The sequence below is a fragment of the Miniopterus schreibersii genome, assembly GCF_964146895.1.
Source record: "Miniopterus schreibersii genome assembly, chromosome: 4".
NCBI lineage: Eukaryota > Metazoa > Chordata > Mammalia > Chiroptera > Miniopteridae > Miniopterus > Miniopterus schreibersii.
The window spans coordinates 94,173,418-94,185,714 of record NC_138105.1 but is presented as its reverse complement, the minus strand read 5'-3'; the positions used below and the strand labels follow the sequence as shown (position 1 = coordinate 94,185,714).

Genomic DNA, 12,297 nt, shown 5'->3' with positions numbered 1-12,297 from the left:
TGGCCCTGCTTGTTGGGACCTGCCCCTGCATTTAAGCAGGGAGAAGGCAAGTCCAGAACCCCTGCCATGATGATGCAGGAACCTGTCTGTGGTTCCAGCTGAGTCCTTCCAGCTGGACCTTCTCTAGCAACGCCACTCTGTGCCCCAGCACTGCCGGGCTCCCCAGAGCATGTATAGAGCAACTGCCCATCAAGGCTGCATCCTTGCCTTTCTCTGGCCCAGGGAGAGGGGTAGTAATGGTCTCCAGCCAGCTGGATGGTGTTGATCACGTCTTTGAAGAGCAGGCTGGCTCTGGGCACAGCAGCACTTAGACGTCCTGGCACAGGCTCTGGAAAGACCTCAGCAGATGGCTTCAGTCGAGGACACTTCTAGGCTCTGGGGCAGTCATGACCATCTGGTGGGGGGACGGGAGGGCTCAGGGAGACCCGAGCACAGCCTCAGGGTTGAGAGCCCCCTTCACTGCACCAAGTGTTTATTGAGCTTGTTGTGCCAGATACCGTCGGAGGAGCCGGGAGAGCAGCAGCCCAGGGGACAGATAAGACTCCCGATCTCAGAAACTTGGACTAGGGGAGAACAACCAGAGAGCACACGAGTGACCCGGGCGTTTCAGAGGAAGTAGAATAGTATTTCCCGGGAAAATAAAGGGGGGAAAGGAGTAGAAAAAACATGTTTTATGAAGTCACAAGGTGGTCAGATCTTAAGGTCAGGAAGCCGCGAAGGCCGTGAGATGGGGCCAGTAGGATGGAAAGCAGGTGTGTGCTGAGAACTTGGGGGATGTGTAGGTTCTTGTCGGCCCTGACGAGGGCGGGCTCTCCATCCCAGGAGGGCATGCAGGGGCCACGGAAGAAATTTAAGCGGGAAAGTTACATGGTCTGATTCTCATTTTAGAAATAAAATAGACAGCAGGGGGTGGTTATCTGCCTTTCCACGAGCATGTGTATTGTTGGATGGATAGATGTGCGCCTGTGTATATATGTGTATGTTTAAAGTGTATTGAGCACCAGTATGCCCGGCACTGCTCCGAGAGCCCTCCACGGAGAGTGATTTAACTTTCATAATCACTTCAGAGTGGTGATGGTTATAAGCCCATTTTATAGATGAGGAAACACAAGCTCAGAGAGGTTACGTAACTTTCCCAAGGTCACACAGCTATTAGCTAGTGGGGCCGGATGTGAGCCTCAGCTCCCTGTGCTCCACGTCACCCCAGATATCCTGGCCTGGAGTGAGGGCTCCTGGAAGGTGTCTGCCCGCCCTCTCATTCACCATCCAGCAGGCCCAGGAGGTTTTTGCAGGGCACTTATCAGCACAGCAAAGCTCCAAACGGGACCTGGAATCATCCATTCACAGAGGTCTGTGTGGACTTTCATGTGAAGCAGACGTGTCCCCGTGTGCTGGCACTGAGTCCGACACAGAGCATTTAAATACAGGTCAGCACATGGTTAACCCGCTGGGAATGTCACACTAGTCCTAAGGCGGGTGGGCAGCCAGAGTGCCGTCTTCTGCAAGGGTCCCTCCAGGCCTGGGCTGCAACGTTGGAGTTCAGAGTTGTCAAGAAGGGCGTCCTACAGAGAGGGCTTCCCACACAGCCACGTCTGCATTTCTCAAGTGGGATCTTTTGGTTCCACGTCTTCTGAGCTGCCGGGCCAGGTCACCAGGGGCATTCTGAACTTAGAGCCACTGCCCCGCTCCCTCGCTCCCTCGCAGCACCCCTGTCCCCTGGAGCTCTGGGGTTTTCATCACACAGATGACGTTTCCTGAGCATCTCCTGCTGCCCACCAGTGCACAGGGTGCTGTGGTGAGCAGAACAGACCCGTTCTGCCCCATTGATCACAGAGTCACTCTCAGGATGTCACCATGGGGTTAAACACTTGGGGAACCTGCCGTGTCACCAGTGGGTGTGGGAGATGATAGTGGGGAAGGGATGCTTGAGCTGAGATCCAAGCATCTGTAGGAGTTAATTAGGCAAGGAGGGAGAAGAGGGACCGGACCTGCCCCCACCCCGAGAGGAGCGGGGGCGTCTGGGGAGGAGGAAGGTCAGAGGAGCTAGAACCAGAGGTCAAGGGGGCGTTGGCCGTAAGATGAACTGGAAAGAGAGACAGGGACCATGATGGTTAACTTCACGTGTCCATTCGGCCCAGTTCTTAGGACAAACACAAGAGAAGGTACTTCCTAGATTCAATTAGCATCATAAGCAGTTGGCTTTCTAAGTGGATTTCCTGATCTGCGATAATGTGGAGGTGGGCCTGGTAACCCACTGAAGGCCTTACGAAAAGCTGAGATTTCCACCCAGCCAGGCGTGGCTCAGCGGTTGAGCATCAGACCTAGGATCTGCGGTTTGATTCCTGGTCAGGGCACATGCCCGGGTTGCGGGCTCGATCCCCAATGTGGGGCATGCAGGAGGCAGCCGATCAATGACTCTCTCTCATCATTGATGTTTCTGTCTCTCTCTCTCTCTCTCCCTCTTCCTTCCTTTCTCTGAAATCAATAAAGATATATTAAAAAACAAAAAAAAAAGCTGAGGTTTCCTAGAGAAGTGGGAATTCTGCTTCAAGAGTGTCACATAGAAATCCTCCTTGGGTTTCCAGTCTGGCAGCCTGACCTGCAGACCACAGACTCTCCACCTCCACAGTGGCATGAACCAGTTCCGTTAAGTAAATATATTCTCTCCATAGATAGGTAGGTAGATAGATGATAGATAGATAGATAGATAGATAGATAGATAGATAGATAGATAGCCCTTCTCTAACCAGCAGTGGAATCCAGGGAGGGATTTTAAGCAGGAAGAGAGGCTGATCCTATCAGCACCCTTCAGAGCCCAGCTGGAACCCAGGGGAACTGGCACAGTGGACCCAGAGGCCCCAGAAGTATGTGTCCTGGTGTCCATGCTCCAGGCCCTGCACCTGCCTTTGCATGCTGACAAGAGGCCGCAAGGGACTGCAGTAGGAGTACAATAAGCCACTTGCTTGCTGTGTGACCTTGGGCAAATGTTTTAACATCTCTGAGCTTCTGCTTCCTCAACTGCGAACCCCTGCTGGGTACACGTGTTGTGAAGGCTGGTGCAGAGTGGGCCTATTGTTTGTACAGCACCTGCTGTACACGGTCTTGGGGACAATCAGCACCAGACCGTTTGAGACAAGAGCCCCCGACATCGTGGTTCAGAATAGCAGTCCAGTGGAGAAAACCACCACCGGCTGAGTAATCACGCAGATAAACCTTAAACAACGAGTATAGGGTGTGCCTTGGGGGGGCTATGAGAGAGTAAGCCGGGACCAACCCAGTCTAGAAAGTCGGGGGCGGCTTCTCTGGGGAAATGACAGTGTGTGAGGTGTCTCTGCCAGTGTCACTCTGCGCCTCTCTTTCAGGTACCTGGAAGGAAACCACTTAACAGCCGTGCCCAAGGAGCTGTCCGCCCTCCGACACCTGACTCTTATGTAAGGAGCCCGGCTTGGGCTGGACGTTTCGTTTTCTCTCTGGGGAAGCTCAGGAGACATGGAGAGTGAGGGTGGCCGGTCCTGCAGGCTTACAGCCCCCCTGCTGTCCCTCCCGGCGCCCGGCAGAGAAAGACAGCTGGCAGGAACCTGCCTGACCCACTGAGAACCACGTGCAGAAATGCCCGGCGCCTCACTGCTGGCCTTCGCGCCACCTTCCTCCTCGGCTGGGGGCGGGGATGGATGGAAGGAAGGATGGAAGGAAGGATGGATGGAGAATGGATGGCAGGCATGTGTGAAAGTTGGAAATGACCCCCTCCGATGCAACTAACAGTAAATATGACCCTTCTGTTTCCCTTTTCCTAGCGACCTGAGCAACAACAGCATTGGCGTGCTGACCAACTACACCTTCAGTAACATGTCTCACCTCTCCACCCTGTGAGTGCCGTGAGGTGCCCTGTGCCATTCTTCCCCCACCCCCTCAGGCCCAGCTCCTCTGCTCCAGCGATCCCCGGGGCTGTGGCTGCCCCTGCACAGGGCAGACCTTAATCATCGGAAGGAAAATAACGCAGGTCTGGGCTCCACTGCCGGGGCAGTCGGACAGGACCTGCACCCCGTAGCTTCTGAAGGAGGCCTCTTTGGAATACCTTCCTGCTTTGTGAATCTCTCCCAGCGGAAGGCTTCCCTACACAATTACGTTTTGCTCAGCCCCGTTCATGTCCCATGAGCTCCGCACTTGGTGAACACTCGCCACTGGACAGCGGAGGGGGTGATGGTAACGCTGGTTGGGGAGCCAGCCTGCCAAGGGACCTGGAAGGAACCGGCACAAGAAGCCAGTGGGCTTCCTGGGGTGGGGGAGGCGGCTCTCTTCCCCTCAGCGTTAGGGTGCGTTTGCCAGTCCAGTCAAATGGGGAAGATGCGCCGTTAGCGTTGCCCCTGCGGCTGGGAGCCCCGAGGGGGAGAGCCGGGAGCCCCGAGGGGGAGACCCGGCAGCGCACCGTGCCCTTTCCCGCAGGATCCTGAGCTACAACCGGCTGCGCTGCATCCCTGCCCACGCCTTCAACGGGCTGCGGTCCCTGCGAGTGCTGTGAGTACGAGCCCTGCCCGGCCCTGGGTAGCAGCGGGCGGTCCCAGAGCCCCTCTGTCCCACGCCCGCTTCACCCTTCCCGACCCCCGCGCCCAGCACCCTCACTGGCTGAAGGGGGAGGAAAGCACCGGCCATTCCCAGTTCCAGCCCACGGCCACGTGGGGAGCCTTGGGCAAGTCACTAACCCTCTGAGTTTCTAGCTCTTTACGTGTAAAATGGGATCGGGGGCACCTCCCTTTCGAGGCTTAGGATATGCGGTTATGTTCCGCACACCAGCAGAGCACGTGTGCGGCAAGGAGCCGCTGTTTTGAGGATCACTGTTTTGCAGTCGGTCCCTCTGGCCTCAGAGGGGCGACACTCACATTGAACCTCTGCAAGGACCAAGCGGAAGCTCAGGACCATGGCTCACAGTCAGCTGTTAGTTAACACTTGGACAGTCTGCTCTTAGAGTATCTTTTTTACAAAACAAAGTTTCAGGTAGTTGCCAACATTTAAATATCAGGAGGTTTCTCATGCAAACCCTAATTTCTATGTTCTCTCTGAAAACAGAGAGGCCTGGCCATTCCAGGGTTTGCCTCTGAATTCCCAGGAACCTGGCTGAGCACCCCTCCCCTCTGTCTCCCCCACCCCCAGTCACCATGTGGCACCTGCCTGGCCCTGCCCTACACATAGATGGGGGACCCAGCCCACTGAGAGAGATGGAGCCACCTGCTTCCCAGGCACAGCTCTGCCCCTCCCCCCAGCTGCAGGCTTCTCATCCGCAAAATCAGATAACAAGGCTAATTGCCTCAGGCTCTTGTGAGGATTAAATGAGATACTGTATATAAAGCACTTAGCGCAGTTCTGGCCCACAGAAAACCCTTTCTAAATACAGTGGTCCCTCGGCTTTTGAATGTAACCCGTCCCGGAAGACCGTTCGAGCTCTGAAATGCTGGAAAACCGAGGGATCCACAGCCGACAGCTGGGCCTCAGGATCTTGCCCTCAGGGGAAGCCACGTGGCATGTTCGATTTCCGATGCATGTTTGAAAACTGAAGCATTTCTTCTGGGTTTATGGCGTTTGTAACTCGAAATGTTTGTCGACAGAGACGTTCAAAAACCGAGGTGCCACTGTATTCACTTGTTACCGCTGTTCTCACATCAGCACTTGCAAAAGCAGCAATGGCACCTCCCTGCTGCCCCACCCTAGGCCTGGTGGCCCTGGTTTTTCTGCCTTCTCACCTGGCACAGGGAGGATCCTTTGAATGATGCTCCTATGAGAGCAGAGATGCCAGACACTCTGCCCCAAACCTACTAACCTCTTACCTTTCTGGCCCATTATTACTATAATAGTGATAACCATGTTTTACAGGCTTTTCATGGCCATTGCCTCATGTAACCCTTTGCAACAGTGCTGTGAGGTTGAGAGGCTTGTGCCCATTTTTAAGATGGGGAAACTGAGGCCTGGATCGGTAAAGTAACTCGCCCAGGGTCTGGCAGTCAGGGGTGGCAGGATCCAGCCTCCTAACTCGGAGCCCTGGGACCCTTCCCAGCACCCAGGAGCAGTCAGCAAACAGCACCCACTGATCCTGGTCCATTCCAGAGCCTCCAGGCTGATGTGATTTATTGAGGCCCACAAAACGCCGGTGTCAGCGACAACTCCGCCACATGTCATCTGCGCTGTTATTAAAAATCAATTCTCTGGGGGCAGAGGAGTGCCCTTGCCGACAGGGTGCCATCTGTTATTGTCACTTATTTATTATCCACCTTCTCCGGGGACTCGGAGAATGGAAACATCAGCAAGAAACATTTCCCTCTTTCCCGTTGAACACGCGGGACGTGGGCTCATCTCGTCAGCCAGGGCTGAGGCTGGACCTGCCCCCCCCCTCCCACCGTCCCCGCTCTATCCCAACCTGTCGTCTCCCATCCCAGTCTTCCAGCTCTGTGCATAGGTTTGCTGCTGGGGGTGCGGCTGCCGATTTGAGTGGGTTCTCTGTGCATCTGTTCATAGTTAGAGCAGTTCTGGTCGGGGCCACGTAAAAGGCAGAAAGAGAGTGCTCGCCTGTCCGTCTGTCTGTCTGCCGGGTGGTGGGGTGAGCATCCCCCGTTTGCTCCCCCTCAGCACACAGCCTGCCCCGCCGGTTCAGTTCATCAGGGTGCACTTGCACGTGCCATGCACCAGCCTCCTTGAATTAGGAGCAAGGAGGCTTTTAGCACCGTGATTTTAGAATCGTGGGATCACGTGGATAAGAGGGAGTCTTAGGGGCCCTCATCGAGACCCTCTGCTCAGTGGGGAGCAACCGTCTCCTGCATCAGGGCCAGTTCAGGGAATATTAAGTGTCCCCAGCCTACATTTCTTTTACGATCTCTGCGTCCCTTCTCCCAGTAACTGCACATCCAGGAATTTATGCTGCAGACTAATCCAGGATGAGGGAAAGGTTTTGTGTGTGAGGATCCTGGTTGCACTGTCATTTTTAACCTAAATTTTAAATATTACCTACAAGTGCCACGTGGGGACATGTTGGAGGAAAGCATCACCCAGGCAGCCGATGAAGTTACCATAGGAGATGAGGGCCGCCCGGAGGCATGGGGTGTTCACCACACCGCGCTGCGAGGCAGAGAACCCTAATCCGCACACACGGTGCAGTCGTCACCTGTGAACACTTGTACCTGGGAAGGAGGCTGTGCGGGAGTGCAGGCAGATGAAAGAAGCCATCGATGGCCAACTGTTAGCGTTAAGTCATTTCTGCGATAAATGAAGGCGAAGTTAAAGGCGAATGAAGACAGTGGCATATTGGCACTTGAGAGGGGGGCAAAAAGAGGCTTTTTTGAAATCAGGAATTGCAACATAGGCAACGACATTTAGGCATTTGTAGATTTTTCTCATTTCTAAAGGGTTTCATTATTTTGATTAAAATTTTGGAAATGACTCCAGAGACCCAGGGATGCTGGTGGTTTGGGGAGGGGCGGGAGAATGAGCCTCAAGATTCAGCCAGACAAAGGCCAAAAAGTGCTCTGGAAAGCGGGAGAGACCTGACACCTGTGTGTGTCTGTGAGTGTGTGTGTATGTGTGTGTCACTGTGTGTGTGTCTGTGTCTGTATGTGTCTGTGTGTATGTGTGTCTGTATGTGTGTCTGTATGTGTGTGTGTCTCTGTGTCTGTGTGTATCTCTGTGTGTCTGTGTGTGTATATGTGTCTGTGTATGTGTCTGTGTGTGTGTAATGAGTATGTGTGTGTGTATGTGTGTGTTGGCGGGTGGATGGATATGAATACATTTCAGAGACCTAGACAGGAGGTTGGTCAGGGAGCTCTGAGTACAAAACATTGTATGAAAATATGCTTTTCCTACTTAACCCCTCATCTAAAAATAGCCAGATGAGAACATTCTCGTGAACGTTCTCTCTCTCCTCCGGGGATTTGTGTGTTCCCTGATCTCTGCCCCACACCAAGCCACATGCCTTGTGTGCGTGTGGTCCCAACTGTCACTCCCCCAACTCGGCCGCAGGAGAGCCACCTGGAATCGCTTAGCGCTGGGCTTGCTAATTTGGCGTGTGCTCTGAGAGAGGGAGTGGATTAGCATCCATCATCCTCGGTATTTTTAGCTCCTAGTCCCTGAAGTAAGATCATGTTTACTGTTTGTGCACATGGGGCTGTTCATCATGCTCTATGGATTGCACAGATCCTCCCTACAACAGGCCTGCGAAGGGCTCCATTTGCCCTTTGCTTGATTGCCTTCACAGACCAAGAGCTCACTCCCTTTTCAGACAACCCCATTCCTTTTTTTTACATAGAATATTTTTTATTTATTGTTGACAGTATTACAGATTTCCCCCCTCTTTGCCCTGCTGCACCCAGCCCCAAACCGCATTTCATTTTTGACCAGCTGTTGAACATCAGATAATTCTGGTAAGCAAAAAAGGGGACTCCTTTTGACCTCCAAACCATGGTCCTGGTGAGGCCCTTTGGTGTATAAAAAGAGAATTCAGCAACACGGGTAACTGAATTCAGTAGCAGACACTGGGCTCTGGGGCTGGGTGCAGGTGCTGATGTTACTGACCCCGATGTGCATCTTTCTGCCTGTCCTTGTAGTTCCAGGCAGAGCCCCAGAAATCTCTCTCATTGGTCCACTTAGGTCACATGCTCAACCTCAAACCAGTCACCCTGGCTTTCACTGGGCAGACCTGGGCCATAGCTCCACCCATGAGGCCAAAGCACTTGGGCTGAGAGTGGGGGAGGAGTGATCCCCCATGAAACGGGGGAACTGTTACAGAAAAGAGGAGCTTGAAGCCGAGTAGCCCACACCCTCCAACAGATAGCTACTGCATGCAAGTAAATACTATGAATGTCTCCATTGTAGAGATGACGAAACTGAGGCACAGAAAGATTCATTGTCTCAGCTCACACAGCCAGTGATTATCAGAGAGGCATCCGAACCCAGGATCCTGATTGCAGACCTTAACCCCCAGGTCACCCCGGAGGGGCCCAGCCTGCTCATAAGAGAACCCACCCCCCAACCCACAGTTAGAAGGATGGTTTGTTTCAGGCAGCCTGGAACTGACAGAGATGCCTATGTCCTCGCCTTGCTCTAATGACAGCCTCACCCACACCCCAGAGTCCCAAGTTTGCCTTTAATGCCTGCTAAGAGTCTGGAGGAAAGATGGAGCCCCAGGCACCCGGAGATGAGTCTTTGGGGGTTCAGCCCTGGGGAGGGGGCAGTGCCAAGTGCTTCCTGGGAGGGCACGTTTGTCCCACTTCCCTGGCATCCTGTAGGATGGTGTTAGACGTGGGGAAGTCCCTCTCTGGGAACCAAACCAGGAGCAGGAACCTGCAGAGTAGGCAGGTTTCTTTAGTGTTGTCCCAGTAAATTACGGCCCCTTTGCTCGGCAGTTTATAGAGATCTCAGCCGCTCCGTTCATAACAAAGGGGAGCGTGACTCGCAGGAGCCACCGCGCCAACGCTGCCTTTGGGTCGTTCGGTGTTTTTAAATTAGGGCTCCGTGCCTCTCCAGGTGCCCAGGCCTCATTCAGAAATGATTAACAACATTAACAACAGGGCTGGGTGCATTAGCCAAGCAGCAAGCAGCCATGAAGTGATCCAAATTAATAGCAGGCAGGGGCCGGTGTGATCCATAAATAACCCCGTGAATCAGAGATTAAGTGATACTGATGAAAGGGCCAGGAAGGGCTTCTAGCCCCTTCTTACCTGGGGAGGTGGGAAGCTACCTGAACACTCCAGAGGACTCTCACCCTCTTCCTGCTGTCCTGCGAGGGGAAGGAGCGGTTGCTCAGGGTGACAAGGATGACCACCTAAGGCCACTAAACGTGGGTCGGAGAGCCAGGAGCATCACCAGGAAGCTTGTTAGAAACGCAGCCTCTTAGGCCCCACCCCATCCCCCTGAATCAGCCTCTGGAAACCAGGCTCAGAAACCGGCACGTGAATTAGCTCCAATGCTCTGTCAGCTCAGAGCCTCTGTTCTGTATTAAGTATAATTAAGGTCATGTCTGTTTTAGCTGAAGACCCAGCCAGGCTAGCATCAGCTACAAGAACAAAAGAGCAGATTCACGGCTTGTAGTCCTGTTCACACTTGCACAGTCAATGCCCATCACCCCTGCATTTCACCGGGGCTCCCTTCACAGCACAGGGGTCTGTGCCCAGCAGTCCCTAAAGATGCCTCTGAGTGTCAGTTAATTTCACCCACCTTGCATCTCGCAGGCCAGACCCAAAGTGAGCCATCAGCTGAGGGGTTGGGTATGCGGCTGATGGTTTAGGCTTCAGCGGAGGGTACAATCCATGGGTTGTGGATTTGCTCGTGTTGTTACTTGAGCAACAAAGTCATGTTCATTCCATTTTCCCCAGGACCTATTCTCCAGGCGTTTATTGAAAGCTCGGTATATGCCACCACTCTGCAGGTGCAAATAGCTCCCAGCTACTGCACCGCAGGGTGGAGAGAGGTGTGAGGGATACCAAGCAGGTTGCCTGGCCCCGTGGACATGCTGTTAGAAGATACACTCAGATGCACACAAGCGCCAGGCCCACGTGTGTGTGGCTGACACCAAGCCCTTTCCCATTAAGACGAGGGTGAGGCTCCGGGCATTGCCGCAGGAGCTGAGCACCCCCCTTCCTCTGCCACCCGAGCTGGGAGCATAGCATTTCTCACGCGCCATAATCTCCCAAGGTGAATGAAAGGGAACCAGTCTCTTGATCTGAACCAGGCATTCTTCAAGCCCCGTCACAAATGCTAGTAAAGGCTAATTATTTAGCACTTTGAAAATGACAGACTCTGCATGGATTAACACACCCACAGCCACCTTCTGTGACAGATCTTTTTACTTTCATTCCCATTTTACAATAAGAAACTGAGGCACAGAGAGGGTGGTAACTTTGCCCTCAGTCACACAACTGGTAAGTGGCAGAATCAGGGTTTGAATGGAAGCAGCCTGGCTGCAGAACTTACAGTCTCAGCCATGGTTGTTCACTTTACCTCTGAAGCTCCAGTGCCTCCATTAGGTAGATAGCCCTCCATTTTCAGAGGTGCAAAAATAGAGGCCCGGAAAGTAAAGTAACTAACCCAGTGTTCCACAGCTAAAAGGGACTGGTTCCATCCCATTCCTGTTCCATTCAAAAGTCCATGCTCTTCTTTCCCAAACCGCCTACCCCCTGACGTCCCTGCCTCTGAGCTGGGCACGGAGACATCCACACACTGGCCACAAAGGACATGGCACCTGCTGCTGCCGGCAGTGGGGCTCCTGGTGAAACTGAGGGTGACTGGGCCAGCCTGGGACACCAGGAGAGGGCCCTGAGTCACATCCGTCTGGGTGTTAACCTCCCCACCTGTGCTTCTGCCGCAGAACCCTGCATGGCAACGACATCTCCAGCGTCCCTGAAGGCTCCTTCAATGACCTGGCATCCCTTTCCCATCTGTAAGTAGCCATGTCTCTCTCCCCGGCTTGCACCCACTCAGAATGGAGCATCATTCTAGGGCCACGGCTAGCAGCGGCCCTGTTCACGTGTCAGTGGCTGTTCATTCTGTGTGCAGAGCATATTTTCCAACAGTGGACCCACATCGCACACACTGTGTGCTCTCTGCTTCAGCTGCCTCCAAAGGCACCATCAACTGTGCAAACAATGTACACACGTAGTAGATAAGAGCTCACATAAAACTCTTACTCTGCGCCCAGCACTGCAGATAAATTATCTCATTTATTTCTTACGGCAGTGAGTATCTGTACCCCCTTAGAACACACGACGAAACGGAAACAGACAGGCCAGCGAATTTGTCTGAGGCCTGCACAGCTGGTGGTCACGAGCTCTGGCTCGGATCCAGGCTCGCCTTGACCCCAAAGCGCGCAGCCTTTAGCACTCTGCTCTCCGCCCAGGCTCCCCCCTCCCCTTACCCACGGGGGAGCTGAGGCCCTGACTCCGAGCTGTCCCATACCTCTCCAGGGAAAATGTGTGAGTTCGCAGCCTACTCTGTGTGTTTCATTCTTTTCGGACATGCTATGTATGCATATTATAAAACATTGAAAACAGAAATGTGAAAGGATGTGATTTAAAAGGGCAGAGGTTCTAGCGTTTTCCTCCTAGGCACCGCTTCAGAGACACCGGCTCTGGACAGTGCTGTGCCCTCCCCGCCGAGCGTGTAGGTTCTGGCCGGCCTAAGAGTTAAACTCACGTAAACAGATTAGCAGGAGAAAAGCACACAGATGTACTTCCCATTTTTAGTTGTTACGGGAATCTTCACAAGGAAGGTGAAGACCCGAAGCCACCACCGGGCCCAAAGCTTACACACCTTTCAGCACAAAGA

General features: G+C 53.5%; 1 protein-coding gene across 1 annotated transcript in view; it reads left to right on the top strand.

Moving 5' to 3' along the window:
• Nucleotides 1-12,297, top strand: part of SLIT3 (slit guidance ligand 3) — a 528,596-nt gene that overhangs the window by 478,224 nt on the left and 38,075 nt on the right. Inside the window, exons 21-24 of the mRNA XM_081135280.1 lie at nt 3,363-3,431; nt 3,795-3,866; nt 4,444-4,515; nt 11,342-11,413. Of these exons, the coding sequence (XP_080991406.1) occupies nt 3,363-3,431; nt 3,795-3,866; nt 4,444-4,515; nt 11,342-11,413 (285 nt within the window). The remainder of the gene's footprint in view (nt 1-3,362; nt 3,432-3,794; nt 3,867-4,443; nt 4,516-11,341; nt 11,414-12,297) is intronic.